This window comes from Pelodiscus sinensis, chromosome 6, assembly GCF_049634645.1.
Source record: "Pelodiscus sinensis isolate JC-2024 chromosome 6, ASM4963464v1, whole genome shotgun sequence".
NCBI classification, from domain to species: Eukaryota; Metazoa; Chordata; order Testudines; family Trionychidae; genus Pelodiscus; species Pelodiscus sinensis.
Window position 1 is genome coordinate 125,477,174 of NC_134716.1, and position 22,167 is coordinate 125,499,340.

At 48.5% G+C, this 22,167-nt stretch overlaps 1 protein-coding gene across 13 annotated transcripts in view; it reads left to right on the forward strand.

Moving 5' to 3' along the window:
- CELF4 (CUGBP Elav-like family member 4) overlaps nt 1-22,167 on the forward strand; it is a 996,171-nt gene that overhangs the window by 892,337 nt on the left and 81,667 nt on the right. For 4 of the 13 annotated variants that reach the window (XM_075932760.1, XM_075932759.1, XM_075932764.1 and 1 more), the window contains 3 exons: nt 6,141-6,206; nt 9,142-9,222; nt 18,058-18,201. In XM_075932760.1, coding sequence (XP_075788875.1) covers nt 6,141-6,206; nt 9,142-9,222; nt 18,058-18,201 — 291 coding nt within the window. The remainder of the gene's footprint in view (nt 1-6,140; nt 6,207-9,141; nt 9,223-18,057; nt 18,202-22,167) is intronic. The other 9 variants (XM_075932762.1, XM_075932767.1, XM_075932769.1 and 6 more) reach the window with 3 other exon arrangements.

The following is a 22,167-nucleotide window of genomic DNA, read 5'->3' on the forward strand; positions in this document are numbered from 1 at the left end:
CTAGAATCTTTTATCTTCCTTGCCTATCGGTGACATCGCCGGGGCCTAATGCAAAGCCTACTGAAATCAATAGAGGCGCTTGCCATTGACTTCAATGCACTTCGGGCTGGGGAGGGAGCAATGTCCCCGATACAAGTGAGAAACCCACAGCTGGAGGATTAGATAACACCCAGGCTAGCAAGTCGCCTGAAGGCGGAGGAAAATTACGAGCTCTAAAAGCTTTGCGTGGGAGGGACTGGAGCTGCTCTCCGGGGCCTGTAGTTCCAAACCCTTTCAATAAAACATTTGGCTGTTTTTAATATTTAATCTTAAAAGGTTAAAAGTAATTTAAAATTAAGTTCCCTGAGCTGATGGCCTTGGCCCTGAGGCTGAGAAAATGGTTTATAGGCAATGTGGGCTTCCCGTAGATGGTGGAGGCAGACCAAGGACTATAGGTTCTCAGGATGCCTGCTGTTCTTCCTAGCTCTGCCACTGAGCGGCTGTGTGGTAGTGGACAAAGTCTGATTGTCAGAGTTGATGAGGAGCTTCCGCAGGGGCTGCCAGCACTTGTCACATCTGCCAAGCCGGCCATCATGGGCCTTTCTGGGCCTCAGGCGCCAGATGAAAGCTGTGCAGAGAAAAGATCATTCCATATAGCTGTGGATTCTTTGTGCAAGGGGGTGCAACTGTGGGGTCCCTGGCCAGCTGGCCTGGTTCCACAAAACCTAGAAGCTCCAGGGTCCCCTAACTAGGAGCCTACATAGACTGGCACCATCTTTGCAACATGTTTTCTATTTTGCTTCGTTCACAAATTTGGACAAAAGATGTTTCTCGAGAATGTTTCCACATGGTGGTAGTCCACACATGTACCCCACTCACCGGCGGGGAGCGAGGGTGCTGTTAGTAGCACCTTGAGCTATTCCCATGGTCACTGGGAGGTGGCACCTCGCACACAAGGTTTGGACTCAGCCCTATTTGGAAACCTTACCCATTTCACATATCGATAATCTCAGGCACGTCTATGTTAAGGGCATTTCTGCGCGACACTGTTAGCCCATCTGATGGCTGCCTGCCGCAGAGCATTCAGGCTAACCTAGCCCTGGTGCGAGCATCTCCACCGCTAAGCCTCCCTTCACAACTGTATCTTCACTATTTCTCGCTCACCCTGCATGTACCTGAGGGCATAGACCTTGGTTCTTTGCACTGAAACTCTCCAAGATTCTTTCCTCGGCAATTACAGAAGAACTCGTTCCCTTAGGGGGAATTGTGGGAAGGCACTGCAGGTCACTCAGCACTCGGGTGATCTTCCCGAAACCCTCATTGCAAACCAGTCAACGAGGAGATCTGGTAGACCTCCATTATGGTTAATAACATTCTTCCACACGTCAGCTAAAATCACATGGGAAGGATGACACATAGGATGGATACAACCCGGTTCTTACAGACCCTTGGAGTTTTGGGAGAGCTCTGTAGCTGCCCTATTGCAGATTGAGTGTCTTTTCTTAGCCTTGTCAAGGGCAACGGTGTCCTTGTTTCAGCCTAACCTGATGGTTCAAAGCATAAGTTAGCATGTTCTTGAAGGTTATAGGTGGGTGGGCAAAAATCTGTGTAGGAGCACAGAATAAGACCATAGTGTGATGATGTAAGCCCAGGGTTCAAAGTCAGCCTCAAGCCTAACATTCATTCCATCTACACATATGTTGTACTAACCTGTATCTCAGACCCAGAGTCCCAGGGTATCATGGGGTCAAGCTAGAACCCAACGGTTCCCATCCTATTGCTTTGTACTGTAGACACAGCCCGGCTGGACTTGTGCCCTGGGAGTCCACCAACAGAATCCCACAAGCTGGTGTTCTTTGTCCTCTGGACACTTAGGGTATGTCTACACTAGCTCGTTAGTTCGAGCTAGGTAGGCAAATGAGGGCAACCGGAGTTGCAAATGAAGCCCGGGATTCAAAAATCCTGGGCTTCATTTGCATCTTCCCGGGCACCGCCATTTTTAAATCCCCCTTAGTCCGAACTCCGGGCCCACGGCTACACGTGGCACGGAGTAGGTAGTTCAAATTGGGATCTCTAATTCGAACTACCGGTACACCTCAAGGAGTAACAGTAGTTCGAATTAGAGATCCTAATTCGAACTACCTACTCCGTGCCACGTGTAGCCGCGGGCACAGAGTTCGGACTAAGGGGGATTTAAAAATGGCGGCGCCTGGGAAGATGCAAATGAAGCCCGGGATATTTAAATCCCGGGCTTCATTTGCAACTCCGGTTGCCCTCATTTGCCTACCTAGCTCGAACTAACGAGCTAGTGTAGACATACCCTTAGTGTGGTAGATGGTGATGTTATCCCACACCGAACAATGCACCAAGAGCCAGAATGAACACATTTTGGGAGGGAATAAGGAAGTCTGAGATGTGGCTGGTTAAACTTGGACCTACACAATCCAGCTGGAGCCTCCAGCTGGGACCCAGGAGTCAGCGATTCCTAACCTGGGTTTACAAATGAGTGTGGATGCTCAAGTCCTGGGTTATAAAACCTGGGCCAGCTAATTCACGTCCTACTGGCCTGCCATCTCAGTGAAGACACATCCTAAGAGATTCATTCTCCGCTTGTCCATGGCAGAGCTGGCTCTCATAAACCTTGACATCTGCTCCCCGCTCTACGCTTTCACTCACATGACCCATTCCCATCCGCAGAGTCCACTTTGGCAGCCCAACCAGCCAAAGGAAGCCCTTCAAACTAACTCCGAAAGCTATCCAGAGTTGGTTTCTGCTTTTGAAGATCTGTGCAACTTGCCTCTTCCCTTGTCCCAAACCCTGGTGAGACAAGTCAACTAGGAGACCTGGTAGACCTCCATCATGGTTAATAACATTCTTTGAGCTAAAATCGGATGGGAAGGACAACACATGGGGAAACTACACAGCCTGTAAGAGCCAGGTTTCATCCCTCCCTATCACATAGACCATTTCTTTCCTTAGCCTTATCAAGGGCAACCAGCCTTTCTTGCTAGACCTCCACATCAGCTGCACCATCTGAGTCCTTGCCTCCAGCCACGCCTCCATTCTCAGAGAAAGGAGACAAGGGAGGGAGAAAGGCACTCCTCCCTAAGGGATCATCTTAAAAGTACAAAGCCTGGCAGGGCTACGTAAATGTAAAACCATGCAGCACCAATAAATACAAATTAAACTCATAACAAGAAGTGAAATATTAGGGCCAAGGTGACATTTGGACTGGAGGTTCAGTCAAGCTTTGCTTTAAATATTTTATGGCTGCAGATAAAGAAAGAGCTTAGCCAACATTTTTTTCTTCATCAACCAGAGGGAAAAAGAGAAAAAAAAAACCTACCAGCTCTGGCTGTACTTGAACTAAACTTCAAAGTTTCACAAAAACAAACACTTTTAGTAGAGCAGGAGGGAGGTTTGTGTAGAGAGAAAATGCACTTTGAAGCCAGGAAGGTGACTAAGAGGTTTACACAGAGATTGGCTGCTTCCTCTTCCTAAAACGGTCAACCAACCCTACTATGCCTTTTGAAACAGCTGGCATATTCTGCCATAGAGGTGGCTGCCTGTCTACAGAGGGTTAAGACAGGTTTTTTAAAGGGCACAAGGAGACTTTTAGGGATGAAAGGCATTTTTGTTCTCCTCTGTTTCTCATCTGTTTGCCTTTGTTCACCAGTTGTTCTATGCTAAAATGTTAAGCTTGTTGGAGCAGGGACTGTCTTCTTGTGCTGGGTTTGTACAGTGCCTGGCACAGGGAGATCCTGAGGTGCTGGAGTAATACAAATACATAGCAGTGATAAAAAGTTGGATAACTTTTAGTTAGAGATGAGCACAAGCACCAAAGTTGTGTCTAGAGTTCATGAGGATTTGGCCCCAAGCATCTAGGTCAGGGGTGGGCAATCATTTTTAATGGGAGGGTCACTCCAAGATTTTGGCAAGTGGTCAAGGGCTGCATTTCGATGGGGGGGTTGCTGGGTCTGGGATGGAGATTGGGTGTGGAAGGGAGCTCAGGGTAGGGGCCTAGGATGCAGGAGGGGGGTGAAATCTGAGAGGGCGTTTGGGTGAAGGAGGGGGGTTGATCTGAGGCAGGGACTTGGGGGGCAGGGTCCACATGGAGGTATGGGTCCAGAAGGGGATTTTGGCACGGGGAGGGAATTTAGGAGGGGGAACAGAGTCTGGGAGGGAGTTGTGACCTGGTAGAAAGGGGTACAGAGAGTTTGGGTGGTGGCCAGGGTCAGGAAAGATGGGGAGGGGCGCCAGAGGCAGGCTCTGTCTGGGAAGCGCTTACCTAGGCAGCTCCCAGCCAACAGCCCTGCAGGAATCTGAGCTGCAGTCGCTGGCTGCTCCAATGGCTCTGGTCTGGGTTTGGGGGGATGGGAGGAGGAAGCGTCATACGCTGTCCCTGCCCTCAGCAAAATTTCTCAGCTCCTTTTGGTCAGAAACTGGCCAATGGGAACTGAGAGATTTTGCTGGGGGGCCAGGAGAGTGCACGAAGCCTCTTTCCTCCCTCCCCAGCGTCCAGAGCACAGAGCAGCGAGCCTTTAAAGCAGCTGCAGCTGCTCTCTGCCTAAGAGTCCCAGCGAGGTGGCTTCAGGTTTGATCTGGTGGCTTTGTGGGCCGAATCCAGCCTGCTGACCGCCTCTTGCCCACCCTTAAGTTCAAGGCTTTCTCTAGTGCTGATTATTATAAGGAAAATAATGACTTGTCTTCCAAATCCCAGCTCTTCCTGTCATTCACACCGTCTGCCTCCCATGTCCCACTCCTCAGTCTGAAATGTGCATTGTATGTAAGAAAAATTAAAAGCACTCATCAAGTCTTGGGTTCTTGCCTCAGCGCATTAGGCCTGCAGCATCCATCTTGTGACCGATACGGTTGGGTAACATCCAAGCTACAGCACACAAATGAAGGAGAGGCCTGGTTCTGAAGGCCCGTTCTTTCTTGGCTTTTTCTGGTTTTACTGGGTGCCTCTCCACTTCCAGGAAAGGAATGAGAGACGTTCCAGAGGAGAAGGGAGAAAGGTTTGTCCCGTGACGATGCGGGGGGTGCAGCTGAGTGCAAGAAAATTTGATGTGTGCAGCAGTGCTGCTAACTAGATAAAACAGGCATGTGTAGGGTCACCTTTTGCCGGGCAGTGCAAGGTGGAAGTCCCAACATCGTACAGGGTGGGTTCTCATGGTAGGAGTGGGAAATAGCAGAAGTCTCCAGAGAAAATGAATAGTGTGGCACCTTAGGGTGTGTCTACACAGCACCCTGAACTCGAAATAAGATACGCAGTTTGCTCTATGCAAATTGTGTATCTTATTTGGAATCTATTTTGAAATCGCTTATTTTGACATTTGGTGCATCTACACAGCATCAAATTTCGAAATAACATGCTGTTTTGAGACCTCCTTTAACCCTTGTGGAACGAGGGTTACCGGGATGCCAAACTAGCGCACCCGTTATTTCAAAAAATATTTTGAAATATGGGCGACATGTTAAGATGCAGGGTAGCTCTTTCGGGAACTTCCATAAGGGCAGTGTAGACGTACCCTTAGAACTTAACAAATGTATGGCTATAGTATCATGAGCTTGTGTGGGCAAACCCCACTTCTTCAGATGAGCTTGAGTGGAGAAAAAAGGGGGACGCTCAGAATAAGAAGGGAGAGGGAGAAAAAAATTGCCTGTCAGTTGTCATCCCGGTGCTAATGAGGCTAACTGAGTAAGCCGGAAGTGTCCCATACTTCGCTTTTGATGTCAGTCGGGTGTTGACTTTGAGGAGAGCTGTTCAGGCCAAACTAGATGGTGTCCAATTTGCATATCAAGGCTCTGATGAGACGTTCATCCCATTTTCAGGACCAGCATCTGTTCAGCTCTGTTTCATTTCAGTTCCTTTCCCTCCCTCCCCCAACCCATCCCCAGGGATGTGCTGGATGACCTCTCCACCCTGAAACCATAGGTTCACATCTGACCAGGGCTGACAAGCCCCGTCTTCATTCATGGGCAGGTAAAGCCTTGTGTACTGTGTTGTATGCGGTGCATGTCCTGGACCTTTTCCGTAAGTTTCTCTCTCCAGGTTCATCCATCCTGCCCCCAAACCACTTGAGCAGAAAAAAAAAGCCAGTGGAAGTGTGGTATTTTAATGCCTTTATCCCCTCTCTCTCTCTTTTCTGTCTCCACAGCACAGAGCCCCACTGCGGCAGACCCCTTGCAGCAAGCCTACGCTGGAGTGCAGCAGTACGCAGGTCGTTAGTATTAACACTTTCTCCCAATAAACCTTTCATGTCCCCAAAGCCTTTAATCTCTGAATATGCCTGAGGGAATGGGGGAGGGGACGAAGAGAACCGTTTCCAGGGGCCGCACCATGAAATTCACATGTTAAACTTGAAATTCCTCCCAAAACGAAACAGACAGACCTGGCTTCGGTTTTACGGCCCAATCCTGCTCTTCTTGACTCCAAAAGGAGCTGGATCCGGCCCTTACGATAGTGCCGATTTACACCGCTGTGTGTGAGAGCAAAATCGGGCCTGTACGCCCCACAGCTGCCCGCTTTCCATGCTCGCTATGCAAATGTCTCCCTTGCCCAGCGGCCGGAGGAGGGTGCCAAAGGCAGAGCCTCACACAACCTCTCCCAACCTTTCCCCCATGAGACACTGGTTTCAATTTCCCAGCAGCTTCCCGACGAGTCCAGCCCCTGCTCCCCCGTCATGCCAGCATCCGTGCAGGTTGGCTCCTTTGAAGCTGACGGACTGACACGAGCCGGCATAACCGGGTGCGGAGTGTATTCGACGGCCCCTCGTGAGGTGACCCGTGTTACCACCCTGAGGAAGCCGCAACCCCGAAGTCATTATTTCCTGTGGCAACTGGAGCGGTCGCAGGCTGCCGCTGAGGAATGGCTATTATCTCATGTCAAGGCTGTATCTGGGAACTTAATTTAATTCTCCATGTAAGGCTTCATTTGCTGGTGTTTTAGTTATTGTCATTTATGGCTCGTGAAGTCTGATGGATGGGCGGCAGCTCAACCCTTTGAGCTGTTAATTAACCCCTCAGCACACACGTGTACCCTTTCCCTCTCTCTCTGGGGCGCCGACAGCCCTGATGCCGTGTTGCCGAGAGCCCGGCATGTAATCCGCTGGCTGTGCTACCAAATGGCTCCCTTTGCCCCTCCAGCGGGGAACTGTGTGTGGCAAAAATTGTTCCTCAGCTAGTCACTGCTTCCACATGGAGGAGGGGAACAGGTGTGAGACAGTCTTTGGTCTGAGCGCGTAAAAGGATCAGAATGAGTGTGTGAGAGACCATCGGGGGTGTAGCGGCATGAGTGTGAATGTGTTGGTGTGATAACGAGTAGTCTTGTGGCACCTTAGAGACTCACAAAAATATCATGAGCTTCCATGAGCAAAACCCACTTCCTCAGATGAGCGGGAAGCACAGGGAGAGTGAGCGTGTGTGTGTTTGTGTGAGAGTCCATGCATGAGTCTGTCTCCATAGGAAAGGTATTTCAGTGGCCCCAATGTCAGCTGGTTTACCCAAAAGGGGGCCCCATCACCATGGCAACATAACACACAAAAAGGACAAATCGAGGTCCCCAAAGCCGGAGCCATGGCTGTGCGGTGTGAAGTCAGCCTGGGTTCCCTGAGACTCTGTGACTGAACCTTTCCCCGGCCAAGCTACTCTTCGCTGTGTAGGTGAAAAACCCCATCCAGCAACCACCTTCCCTGTGGGAGGAAGCCCTCAGCCCCAGATCTCCACCCTAGATCCGCCCCACAAGCGTGTAAACAGCCCTTCCCTTTCGGTGGCTGACACCCACTGATCAGACAGCCGGAAGAGCTTGAAGTGACGTGATCATGTGGCAGACACTGGAAGGCACGTTCCCCAAAGTCCCCTAGCCAGCCTGCCTCCACACTGCTGGGTATCCAGCAAATCCGTGCAATAGTTTAAGGCGCCTTCACCAGCCGCACCTCATGAGCCAATCGAAAATCGACCCATCTGTTGTCTCTCGCTCACAGAACATAAGAACGGCCAAACTGGGTCAGACCAAAGGTCCATCTAGCCCAGTATCCTCTCAGCTGACAGTGGCCAACGCCAGATGCCCCAAAGGGCGTGAACCGAACAGGAAATCATCACATGATCCCGCCCCTGTTGCCCATTCCCAGACTCTAGCAAACAGAGGCTAGAGACACCATCCCTGCCCATCCCGGCTCATAAGCATTAATGGACCTTACCTCCATGAACTTAGCTAGCTTTTTTTTTAAGGCTGTTAAAGTCCTTCAGTGCTGCAGAAGGGCCTTGTTTGTTTGGGAGTTCTTCAGGGCAGGATGTTGCCTTTTATTTGCCTGTTAAGCAAACAACCAATCTGAGACTCATGGTTATAAATCCAGAAATCCACCTGTCCATTTCTGAATCAAATGAAGGGCTGCATCTTTAACTCCGTTGACCTTAACAGGGTTCCACCACTTTCCACAAGCTGAGGACCTGGCTGCTAAGTCCAAGGGTATGTCTACACTAGCCCCCTAGTTCAAACTGGGGAGGCTAATGTAGGCATTCGAAGTTGCAAATCAAGCCCGGGATTTAAATATCCCGCGCTTGATTTGCATCTTCCCGGCCAGTCGCCATTTTTGAAATTTACAAGTCCGGACTAACTGCCCACCTCTACACGTGGCAGGGACCTGGTAGTTTGAAATAAAGCCCTGGTTCAAATTACCTGTTATTCCTCCTGGAATGAAGTTCAACAGGTAATTTGAACCAGGGCTTTATTTCGAACTACCAGGTCCCTGGCGCGTGTAGACGCGGGCAGTTAGTCCGGTCTTGTAAATTTCAAAAATGGCGACCGGCCAGGAAGATGTAAATCAAGCGCGGGATATTTAAATCCCGGGCTTGATTTGCAACTTCGAATGCCTCCATTAGCCTCCCTAGTTCGAACTAGGGGGCTAGTGTAGACATGCCCCAAGTGATTATCAGTGCCCATAGCAAAGAACTCACAAACCTGCCAGAGCCTGATATCATAACCTGCACTGTGTTATCCTTGCCATTTGGACACATGCGTCTCCCCCATGTGGCTATTGCTACCAAAAATGTCTGGGAGGAGTATAAATACAGCTTTGTGTGGTTATTGAGATGAAAGATCTTGACACTCCTGGGCTGAAATCTTCCTATCTTTCTTCTCTCCCCTTCTTTCTCCTATAGCTGCTTATCCTGCTGCTTATGGTCAGATTAGCCAAGCGTTTCCACAGCCACCTCCCATGATCCCCCAGCAACAGAGAGAAGGTAAGTAAACAGGCAGTTCTCTGTTCCACACATAGCAAGTCACCCTTATTGCACTGTATTCACCTCGCTCCGGTTACACACCGCCCAGAAAATGCTTCCTCACTTTGGAGCCAGCCTCCATCTGCTGTGTAACATCAACAGGCGTTACTGGTAACCTGTGGAAACTTCCATGCTTGTGGGAGACATGTTTACGTCCGCTCTGGGCTGTGGCTACTGGAGGGCAACATAATTCAGAAGGTTTGATGATGTTGCGTTCAGTAGTGGCCAGCAGGTTGTAAAAAGCGTTCCTTGAAAAATCCGGTTTCCTCCAAATCGGAATGTTTCATGGGCATGTGCCAATGCTGGCCATTTTTTTTCCAATGGGGAAAAATTGACACATTTCATTTCAATGGTGTCAAAACCGTTCATTTCAAGTGCTGTTGTTTTGATTCATTCCGTGTCAACCTGCATACTACATTAAAATGTTCATTTAAATATTTCATTCTCTATATTACATTTAACTTTACATACAACATACCCCATTGGATACTTCAACGTCATAGGAAATCAAAACCAAACTAATCAAAATGACAGTAGCAAAATGAAACATTCTGATGGTCCCACACGTAAGGTTCTTTGGAATGTTCTTTTCATGACAAAATTTGAAATGGATTCATTTGGAGGTGCGGGGGAGACATTGCAATCCGGCAGGCTGAACTATATGCAGTTTCCGCTCTGCCTGCCCTACAAGTGGAATTTTCATACTGAAGAAAATATTGGCATGCAATATGGAATCCATTCATCTGCCAGCTATATTCTATTGTTTTCCCTTTTGCCTGGTTATCTCTGCTCAAAGTGTGGCGATGGTCATAACAGTGACTATAAATGCCAATGTCTCTACTCCCTGATGAATTGATTCACCTCTCGCTTACACTGAAGTAAATTAAAAATAAGAACATCAGAACGGCCATATTGGGTCAGACCAAAGGCCCATCTAGTCCAGTATCCTGTCTGCAGACAATGGTCGATGCCAGATGCCCCAAAGGGAGTGAATAGAACAGGGAATTATCAATTGATCCCTCCCCTGTCATCCGTTTCCAGCCTCTGAAAACAGAGGGACACCATTCTGAGCCAGGGCAGCTCTGGGAGAGTGAAGTTGAGTCTGTCCTACCTTCTAGGTTAGCATTAGCACTACCATGCCAGTCATCGAACCAACTTGCAGCCTCGCTGAATTCACTGGGAAAGACTGGGGTGTACAGTCTCAGGTAGTAGTCACAGAATCATAGAAATAAAGGGCTGGAAGGGTCTTTGAGGGATCATCTAGTCCAGCCCCCTGTGCTGAAACCGTCCCTGACAGGTGTTCTTGAAAGCCTCCAATGACAGGATATCCTCCACCTCCCTTGAATGCCTATTCCAGACCTTAACTACCCAGAAAGTTTCTTTAATGTTCATCCTAAATCTTGCTGGCTGCAGATTAAGCCCATTATATCTTGTCCTACCGTCAGCGGACACAGAGAATAATTAATCTCTGTCCTCTTTATAACACCCCTTAACAGATTTGAAGGCAGTTAGCAGTTCCTCTGCCCCCGTCCCCTGGTCTGCTTTTTCTCAAGACAAAACATGCCCTCTTTTTTTTTTTAACCTTTCCTCATAGATCAGGTTTCCTAAAGCTTCTATCAGTGTTGTCTTCAAATCGTCATTGTCAAGTCCAAGTCGAGTCTCAAGTCACTACAGTTCAAGTCTCAAGTCAAGTCTCGAGTCCCTAAAGTCACTTTTGAGTCAAGTCCCAAGTTGAGTCTCAAGTCTTAATTTAAAAAATGTCAACTCACTTTTGTACAAGCCATCCATATCGGCATTTTCGGACAATTTTTTCACCAAGTCGATTTATCAAAATTAGCAAGTCACAAGTCGAGTCTCAAGTCACAAACAATGAACCCGAGTCGAGTCTCAAGTCGAGTCACCTAAGCGATTTAAGTTGGACTAGAATTCAAGTTGTGGGACTCGAGTCAATAACTCTGGCTTCTATCATTGTTGCTCTCCTCTGTACTCTCCAATTTATCCACATTTTTCCTTAGGTGTGGTGCTCAGGGCTTGACACAGACTCCAAATGGGTCTTCACCAGTCTGAGTAGAGCCAGACAATTATCTCCCATGACTTACCTAGGACAATCCTTACCCAGACTGATATTAGCCTTCTTAGCCACAGCCTCCGATGTTGACTTCTATTCAATCTGCAGTCTACTGTAAATACCAGGTGCTTTTCAGCAGTCCTACGGCCCAGTTGTTCCCCATTTTGCATTTGTACACTTGCCATTCCCTTCCTATGTGCAGCTCTGTGCACTGATGTTCATTGCATTTCATCTTGTTGATTCCAGACTAGTCACCCCATTTGTCAAGCTCATTTTGAATTCTAATCTTGTCCTCTAAATTAGTAGCAATCCATCCCAGCTCGGTATCATCTGCAAATATAACAAGTAGATCCTTCAAGCCACTATCCAAGTCATGAATGAAAATATTGGCTAGTACAGGACCTAGGACGGAAGCCTGCGGGGTTCCATGAGATGTATCCTCCCCACTATGACAGGGAGACATTGACAGCTACTCTTTGGCCCTAAACTCTTAGCGCAACTATCCAGATCTCCATGACCACATGAGTTCAGTGCTCTTCTCGCTGCACTGGCTCCCCACCTAACTCAAGGTTTTTGTCCTAATGTTCATAGCCCTGCATGACATTGGCCCTGATTAATGGATCTGCTGTCTCTCTCTCTCCATGACCCTGATTTCCCATAACAGCTAGCTACTGTCCATTGAAACCTTCAAATTCTTGACTAATAAGGAAACTCATGATTACAGGAGACTGAACTTCCCTAGCTGCTGAGCCTAGACTATGGAACTCACTGACACAAGAGATGAAAGAGACTCTGGGTTTAGTGGCATTCAGAAGTAAATACAGAACTCTGTTTTGGGATTTAGTTTTCAGCACATCCCTCTTGCTCCCTCCCACATCCTGACTGCTCAGTTTCACAGTCAAAGGAGAGCGAGATTGTTATCTCTTTAACAACAAGGAAGAGGTTAACTGCTACTTGTGACAGAAGACATATAGATGAATGGGTAGATAGACAGATAAAAAATGGCTTGTCACCTGAATTCTGATTGCCACATCATTATTGCTGGCAACGGCATAACAAGCCAAATGATCCCAGCTGGGTGTTTGGGGGTTTGTTTTGTTTTGTTTTGTTTTTTTCAGTTTGCAGGGCTGGCAATTAGAAAAGCCTCTTTTGATGTGAGAACTGAGCAAATTGGATCTGATTCACTGAGATGGAATCAGTGAGGGCAGGGAACTGGATTAGAAGACCTCTCGAGGTCCCTTCCAGTCCAACGATCCGATGATTCAACGTGGAATGCCACAACCCTGGTTCGGAACATGGGGGTGCTTTAAGCAGACGCTTTACTTCTTCCCTCTTCCCCTTTTGTGCTTAATCCCACAGTGAAGTCAGACAAAGCTGATTTTAGGCTGAACTTAGATAGATTTCCTCTCCATGGGTTAGGGATGTTAACTTTAGTTGAATCGACTAATTGATGGATTTTGCATCATCTAGTCAATTAGATAATAAGCAGGGGAGCCGCAGCCAGATTAGCTCCTGGCCCAGCTCTTAATACATTTAAAAGGCTGAAGCGCAGCAGCGGGGACCCACCGCGAGCCCGGACAGCTGATTCCCGGCTCACTCTGGGTTCTCCCCCCGCCCTCCCCGCTGCGCTTTAGCCTTTTAAATGTATTAAGAACCTGCCAGCTTTTTATACATTTAAAAGCCTGAAGTGCAGCACGGAGGGGGAACCTGGCACAAACCAAGCCAGCTGCTTCCCGGCTCACGCCAGGTCCCCCCGCTATGCTTCTGATTTTTAAATGTATTAAAAGCCAGCAGGCTCTTAATAGATTAAAAAGCAGAGGTGCAGCATCTGGAACTAGGTGCAAGTCAGGAATCAATTGATTCCTGGCTCACGCCCGGTCCCCACTACCCTTCTGACCCCCTGCCCCCTGTGGAGACAGCGCTGGGGGGAACCAACTTTTAAGTCGGCTCCTTTTAGCACCGGTTCCCTGCTCCCCGCCCCTCTTGCTGCAGCTTTTGCTTATCAGATACTCGGCTAGACAACGAGTCGGTTACATCCCTACTGTGGGTCCAACTTTCAAACCTGGGAAAGGCTAACGTGTAGGATGTTTCAACCAATCCTAATCCTAACGCTAACCTTAATCCACTTGGATCATTTCTGCGCTTTCATAGGTTTGGCTAGGTCAGATTACAGTAGCATAGGATTCCTTCTCATGTACAATATATCTAAGATTCCAGGAAATGCATCAGTCCATACTGTTGTCATGGGACTCCTTGCAAGTACCCAAGAGGTATACCTCCATCTCACACTTGGGAAACATTTGTATATTCCTGAGCAAATAGAGCTTGTAGATCAGTGGTCCCCAACGTGGCGCCTGCATGCGCCATGGCACCCGCTGGGGCAGTTATGTGTGCCTGCCGCGTGACCAGGGCCGGCACAAGCCAGTCTTGTGCCCCGGGCCCCAGGCACGCAGCACATACGCAACCCCTGCTCCGGGCGTGCGACGCATGTGCGGTGCCGGTCCTGGGCATGTGGCGCATGCGCAGCCCTACCCCTGGACGCACAGCGCGTAAGCGGCCCCGTCCCCAGGTGCCCAGCAGCCCCAAAAGGTTGGGGACCACTGTTGTAGATGAACAGATTTTTCAATTTGGTGGCCAAACTGAAAAAAAAAATGCCAACCCGCCCCCCCCCCCCCCACACACACACACAAATCCAATTCAATTTAAACCAAAATCATTTTCTTTTTTTTTTCCCATCAAATCAACACCCAAAAATATATTTCCAGTTGGGCTGAAACATTTCAAGTTGAATTGAAATATATTTTTGTTTTTCTTAGTTTTTTCAATTGATTTCAAGTTGACATTTTTGGTTGACTCCAAATTAATTTTTTTTTCAAAATCTTTGTTTTGATTCAGCCATTTGGGGTGTTTTTCACACTTTTGGGGGGGGTGCATGGGCTTTTTAAAATTGGCCATATTAGAAACCATATTGAAATAATTATCTTGAAATAACGGGCTGCGGAATTCAAAATCTATAGTCCTGCTTTTCATCAGGAGTATCGCTAATTCCAAAATAGTTATTTTGAAATAGCCGTAGTATGGCCGCTCCGGTGCTACTATTTCGAAATAACTACTCCCCAAATAATTACTCTCCAGCGCTTCCTGGGGTTCTAAATCTGAGAGAGCATATTCACATGAACAGAGCCTGCCTCAGACTACTTTCGAGGCTTCCCCAGAAGGTGGACATCCTAGTTCAATTTTGTTAAATTGGGAGTTATTAAGTCAAATGTAGGAATTTTGAAATAATTTTCTAGTGTAGACATGGCCTTAGAAACTAACAGATTTATTAGGGTGTAAACCCATGAAATCTTAAGCCGTAATTAATCTGTTAGTCTCTAGGGTGCCACAAGACTCCTCGTTGGTTTGGGAATTTTTTGTTGCTCATCTCTACAATAAACTCTCATTGAATTGAACTGAATTGCATCTGCCCTTCCTGGAGCCTGAACAGCAGTCACTAGAGAAGGGGGGCGTGACCTGAAGAAGGTACAGATGTAGGGTAAATCTTTGTATGAATTAGGGGGGTCACTCAGGTTCAAAAGTAATTTAGCTAAGCAGATGACCAGGAGCCTAATTAGTTAATTACCCCGATGCACTGGCATCCCCCCATACGGAGTAATCTCCGCAGCCACCTCGCAACCTCTAGGAAACACATGGAATGCAAGGGATCAGCTGGTTCCTTCCTGACAGTCCTTTCAGCAAATTAGCAGGGAAAATTGTGCTTAGCAAATATTCATTAGGGCTTCATTTTCCATTAATCCAAAAGGAAATGCGGAGAGCCTGTGACTTCAATCATGCTGAGGACCAGGAATTTTAATGAGCTTTAAATGGGCATCTGTCAGAATCCTGACTTCACCGTACTTATCCTGCCAGCTAGGGGAATGAGTAATGGCCAATAAAAGGTGGGAGCGCCCAGGCGAACTCCCCTCCCTAACAGGAAAGGCAAAGTTGTAATTTGCTGTGTTATGACACTATAATTATGCCCTGATGAAGAAAGTGAGAGCATTAAAAGCCTTTTCTTTCCCCCACTTCATCCTGTGCTCCAGCTGTAAATGGTATCAGCCCTGCTTTGTTGGGGTAGGTAGGTGCATAGTAGTGGTAAAGGAGGGGGACACAAAGGTCTCCCCCCCTCACTCCATGTGTCTCTCTCAGTCAGGATTGGAGGCATATCTGTGTGCTAAGTGAGCATCCCCAAAGAAATTGACACTCCCATGCACTGGCCAGCAAAACGTAGCTATAAAATTTGTATCGGCATCCGTAGCTGCCAAAATGAGCCGCGGCTATAAAAATTCATATCCGCGGATGCAGAGACCCATGGACATAAAGCGGATATTGCAGGGCTCCACATATGTTCTTAAGAACAGAGCAGGGCAAAGACCAGAAATTCCATTTCTCAGATGGGTTTGGAATTGTGACATTTGTTTCCGTTCCGAATCAGAACCAAACCTGAACATTTCCAAATTATCCATGGAAAGATAATGTCAAACGCAGCTCATCAGAGGTCGACTGAAGCATTCCATTTCGACAAAACTGAAATGTCTTGGTGGATTCAGAATGAAATTGTCCATTTTGTTTCCATTTGGATTTGTTTGTTCTATAGTATACAATACAGCACATTACAGACATTGAAAAGAAAAGTCGTGTGGAAAGGGGAAATCAGAAATCTTTCATTCCAAATATGCCAACAGAATGTTTCAACACTGTTGGAGCATCTCCCGCCTCTTTTTTTTAAACAAAAATTTCAGCAAAATCCATGTGATTCTGCAAAGTACTTTCATTTTGACAGAATTGCATTTTCCAACACAAACCTGCCCTATTGACATTTTCTCAACCAGCTCCAGGTTACAGATAACCGCATGCTGTAAAATGCCGCAAGGACTTTTGCTTTAGCACAGAGGTCCCCAAAGTGTGGGGCAGGCCAGAGGAACATTCAGAGGGGAGGCTCGGGCTGCACGCAGGAGTGGGGACAAAGCTTGGCTCCCATGGAGGCGGGGACTGGGTAGAAGGGACGGGGCTAGAGACGAGACTGGGGCTTGCCTTCCCCAGCTCTACCTTCACCCACCACCCATGGGTATGGGGGGCACAACCCTGAAAAGATTGGATACCACTGTTCCAGCACCTATTGCACCCCCCAAGAAAAGAATGGCAAATCCCTGTCTGGAAGCAACATGTAGAATATGCATTCCTGTATTGGGGGGTTTGTCCATCTTTCTCTGCCAGACTTGCCCTCTTCAGGGTGGACTTCAAGGTTTCAGCCCTAGCCAGGTTCTGAGTTTGGGCAGAGAGGCTAGTGGCTGCATGTGGAATTCCACGTCTCTCCCCACTCACCGATCGCCTCAAGAGCTGTTTGAGAAAGAGGATGGAGCTTCTGCCTGAAAATACCAGGGAGGGAGGGAAGCATTCAGAGTGGTCGAAAGATTAATGAGATTAAACAAAGAAAAGACAAATGATGAACTGAATGCCAGGAAATGCTTCTTTCTTTCCATCTCCATACGTCCCACTCTGCCTAGCTACCTAGCTTTCAGGTCTATACTAATGCCATCACTGCTCACCTGGTAGGCTGCTTAGATCAGCATAGCAAGGTACCCATGAAGTCTCCTGGTCTTCTCTCTTTGGTGGTCATAAGAATCTCATCTTGGGAGAAGGATTTTTTTCCAGTGAGAGTAGGCCGCCAGACAGCAAGGAAGTCTAATGGCAAGATCCTAGCAGTGTCCTAAAGGAAGCGGCAGAAATCCACATTTCTTGCTGTGTTTAAAATACAGACTGTACAAAACTACTGCTAGGATATGTCTCTACGAGGAAACTATTTCGACATAACTAAAATCGATTTAGTAACTCCCGAAATAACAAAATGGAAATAGCCTGTCCTCACTCCGGGAAAGCCTCAACATTAGTCTGAGGCAGGCTCCGTTAATGCGGACGTGCTACCTCGACGTAGAGCCCCAGGAAGCACCGGGGAGTAATCAATTCGAATGACTCTGGGGAGTTGTTATTTCTAAATTACAGCAGCAGTGCGTCCACACGACCGCTATTTCAAAACAACTACAGGCAGTCCCCGGGTTACATGGATCCGACTTACATCAGATCCCTACTTACAAACGGGGTGAGGCAACCCCGCACTAGCTGCTTCCCCCCAGCAAACCAGGGAGACACAAAGCTAGCGCCCCCCCCTCCCCCCCAGCAGACCAGGGAGACACGGAGCGGCTGTTCTCAGCAGACACCTCAGCTTGAGAATAAAGGACTGAGGGAAGTGAGGTGTGGGAGAATAAAACTGAGCTCTGGAGAAATGTTTGGCTAGAGTTTCCCCTACAATATGTGCCAGTTCCGACTTACATACAAATTCAACTTAAGAACAAACCTACAGTCTCTATCTTGTACGTAACCCGGGGACTTCTTGTATTTCAAAATGTGCATTATTCCTCCAGAAAAGCAGGCATAGAGATTTGAAATAAGCAGCCCGTTGTTTCGAAATAACAGCCTTGGTAGTGTGAACGCTCCACTAATTAACTCGACCTAAGGCGCGGTTATTTCGAAATAAAGCCCTAACATAGACCAGGGCCTAGAGAATTATCTAACCCAGCAGAAGGTCACTCATAGAACACAGAGGAGTCTCCAACCTTATTATTTCTTCCTTCCCCGGTTATTCTGTATTTAAATCTCCTCCCCTCTTCTCTTTTCCATCTCACCTGCAGGACCAGAGGGCTGTAACCTGTTTATCTACCATCTGCCCCAGGAGTTTGGGGATGCTGAGCTGATGCAGATGTTCCTGCCTTTCGGTAATGTCATCTCCTCGAAAGTGTTTGTGGATCGGGCGACAAACCAAAGTAAATGCTTTGGTGGGTAAAGATAACAAAACAATTAGATTCATCCAGGAAAGGGCTTTCTCTGAACACTTTGCCTTTCGAACTGCTTTCTCTTTGCTTAAGTGTTTTGATTTCTCAATTTACTTCTGTCGATACTTTTTTCTCCCTCCCCTGCCTCCCCTGAATCGTCTCATGCTCAGAATTGTGTGCACTGCCGAGAGACAACGGTTTGGAAGTTTGCTAGCGAGCGGCTATTCCAGCTGCTGGCTAAAGGGAAGAAAACTCCCACCTGCTGGGTGGCACTGGAAAAATAAACCATTTGGAGAGAAGCGGGTGGGGTCGGAAGCTGGGGTTTTGGCAGTGGGGTTGGTGAGGGTAGAAAGTACAGTGCCTGCATGGGAGGAGAAATAAGGCAATGGGAGAAAAGAACGGCTCTTGGGGCTAGCTCAAGATCTGGCCTTCTGAATGTAATCCAGAGAGGTCTATTTCAGGGCCCTATCAACAGGCAGACCATATGTGAGATCTCAGTTTGAACCCCACGCCCTATCTTCAGCCTTCAACTCCCTGAAGGGGGGTTGCGACGAGGATGGAGAGAGGCTGTTCTCAGTGGTGGCGGAAAGAGGAGCAATGGTTTCAAGTTGCAGTGGGGGAGGTCTAGGTTGGAGATTAGGAAAAACTATTTCCCTATCCGGGTGGGGAAGCACTGGGATGAGTTCCCTAGGGAGGGGGTGGAATCTCCATCCCTAGAGATTTTGAAGTCCTGGCGTGACCAAGCCCTGGCTGGGATGATTGAGTTGGGGTTGGTCCTGCTTTGGGCAGAGGGTTGGACTCGATGGCTCCTGAGGTCTCTTCCAATCCCGTGATTCTATGATCTCAAATGCTGACAATGCAGCTGTGAATGTCACGCTCCAGTGCTGTTGTGGAATGTGTGTGTGGGGGGGGGGGGGGGAAGACACCTGTCCTTTTTCACCCATGTATCTCTCATCTGTTCCCCTCCCTCCAAATCGCACTTTCCATAGGTGGTGGGTGTCTCTTAGCGTGCACTGTCCCTCTGCTGTCCGTGGGCTCTGCCAGGTGGCTCCCTGCCATCACTCACGCTTTGCACACACACCCCGCCTCTCCACTCAGCTTCTGGGGGGTCTCTTCACCCTTCAGACTTGTAGTCGGTTGTGATGCTGCTGTCAATCCCCACGCCTCCCTGGTCCGTGCCTTCCCTTGCCTCCGCCGCCTTCCCCCCTCCCCAGACAACCCTGCTCACAGCTCTCAGCCGGTTTCTCACTGGAAATCAGCGCCATGCTGAGAGCTGCCAGCCAGCTTGGGCTGACATAGCCACCGAAAGCGCCTGGCCCCAACAGCCCCTGGTCTAGGTGGTTCTTCCTCTCCAACAGTGTGTGAACAGGACTGAACAGAGCACGGGGGGGACTGTTCTTAGCCAGCAATCGCCAGTTTCATGCCATTCTGAGCTCTCCCGCTCCTGGGCACTGAAAGTGCAGGACTCGTCTTGGAGGAGGACTTCGGATAAGCCTGAGCCGTGTGACTCGGTCCCAGCTCCCTCTTGTTTTACAGCCCCGGTGCCCAAACGGGAGGACCAGCCTAATTCTAGGTGGCAATGATAGAGAATGCGCGGAAATTTGGGCCAGTTAAGTGGGAGCAGGCCCGCCGATGTGGAGGGGAGAGAGGCAAAAGGAATCCAGCCACCGCTACTGCCTACTGTCCTTTAAATCGCCCCGGAGCACCACGCTAGGCACGCCAGGGGGAGCACACCGTGGTCTGGGCAGTGCTGACTGCTGCCTCAGCCCCGCCCCTTCACCAGAGACCCCACCCCTCCCGGGACCAGGAGCTAGCCCCTCACACACACACCTTGCCTAGGGGCCTGTGAAGGCTGTCGGTGCCCCTGAGTCGGTGCATCAAGCCATTCTATATAGAGACGTCATGGCCCTGGCTTTCCCCCTACTGACCCAGATGTAAAGCAGAACGATCCATTGACATTCATGAAGGTGGGACAGCAGAATAAGTAAGATGGGAATCAGGGCTAGTGCAGGGGGAGGATCATCTGGGGGCCTAGAGGGCTAGGTTCAGGTTTCTCTGCATTCTCATCCCAATTCTAACCCATCCTGGCCTTGTGATTTAGTCACTAATCTGTCAAAAGGGGACAGGCAACTCTAGACAGTGCTGGAGTCCCTGACGCCTTGTCTCCCCATAGACCCAAGAGGCCATGATAGTAGCCAGAGACGGCCAAAGCAGAGAGGAATTTTGACCATTCCCTAACTCTTTCCCCCTTAATCCCAGAACTAGCGGGACAGTAGAGGCATACAGCTATAGCATTTGAGCTGTACCACGTATGGTTTCTTCTGACCAATAGGGAATTCCCAGCTTCCCAGATCGGATGGTTTTACAGCAATGCAAAAACACAGAGAGAGAGAGACCCTTGGTTTATTTCCTGTTTTCAATTACTCTAGAACTGGGCCATTCCACATTTTTTTGTAACAGAACTTTGCTTTTCCTACAGAAAGTGGCCAGGTGTGATTGAAAAAGTCTTGGTTTTCTGACAGATTTCACTTTTCAGATGCCAAAAAACAACCCTCCCTCCCCCCAAATCCATGTGTGTGTTTAGTTTTATTTTATGGGATTGTTTTTTCCAGCAAAAGCCCAAAAACTTTCTGAGAAAATATTGTTGTCATGGGAGCAAAATCCACTTCCCAAACAGCTCTACTGACTTACTGAGATCTGGCCCTTTTGCCGTTTTTACGTGTGCTGAGTAAATAGCAAATCGCCAAGCCTTTCTTCCCTGTAAGTCCACCTGTTATAGGCCTGGGGGGGAGAAAAAACACCCTCAGGGTCTCCTGCTACCAGCTACAATGACAGAGAAAATGTGTGTAGCTACACAAGACACAATGAATTACATGAGGCCTTTGGACTTCACCTTTGGATTGAAAGTTCTGAATTCTCCAATTTGTTTGCCTAGAGCAGCTGAAGGCAGTCGCTTTACCTGATTTGTGCAGCAACTACAAGGTAGGGTGCACAAGTACCTTTGTGCGTGTCATGAAGAACAAGGCATTGGTTACCACCCTTATTTCTCATTTTCTGGCCTATTACCCAAGTGAGAGAGCGAGCGAGCGAGCGAGAAAACGATGTGCTCAGAAAAGAACAGGTTATGGTCTTGAGCAGTGTTCCCAGTAAGCTGTCTGCTTGGGCGGCCACCCAGGAGAGAGAGATTGAAATGCCACCCAGCTGATTAGCAGAGCACCCACAGCCAGCAACATGTGTTTCTACTAGTGGTGCACATGCCTCAGTGCACATGAAATTTATTCTGCACTTGAATGGAAGAAATTAGGGAGAACATTGTTCTCAAAGCTTGGTGCATTCACCATTAAGTGGCCTCTGGACTTTGTAGCATACCTAGGGAATGAGTGATTGAAATGGGGTGCGCTCACCTCTCACAAGCATCCCCTTTCTCATGGGCCTGAACTCGCCTCCAGCTCTAGCCAGGAACTGAACTCACTCTGCTGCAGCCCTGCAGCTCTTCTTATACTAGCCTGCTGGACCCCAATTGGGTGCTTCCCACACAGCCACTCTAGGCAGGCTGGAGGACCTCTCTACTGCCCTTTTCTGGGGCAGGATGTTGCAAAGCTGTGAGGCCTCCAGCAGGGGGCTTCTGGACTTAGTCCCCCCATCAAAGGGCTATAGGAAGCAGTAGCAATCATGTCTGTGCAATGCAGATTCTACCCAGCCTGCAGGCTTCATGCGACGAAGGGGGGGAGAGTTTGTTTTTTGTTTTGCTTTGGTTTTTGGTCTTTTATGCTGCACCCAACTCTGAAGGCACTTTGGCTGCCCCAACCCTCCTATGGATGAGAGGGACCCGGGGATTATGGGGGCTTGGTGCAGGGCCACAGCAGGGGTCGTCCCCCCTGCATTCACCGCACAGGCGGCAGGAGCCAGAGAGGCCCGGCAGCCCTGATCCACTCTGCTCCATCCTGCCACCCTGTCCTATCCCGCTGT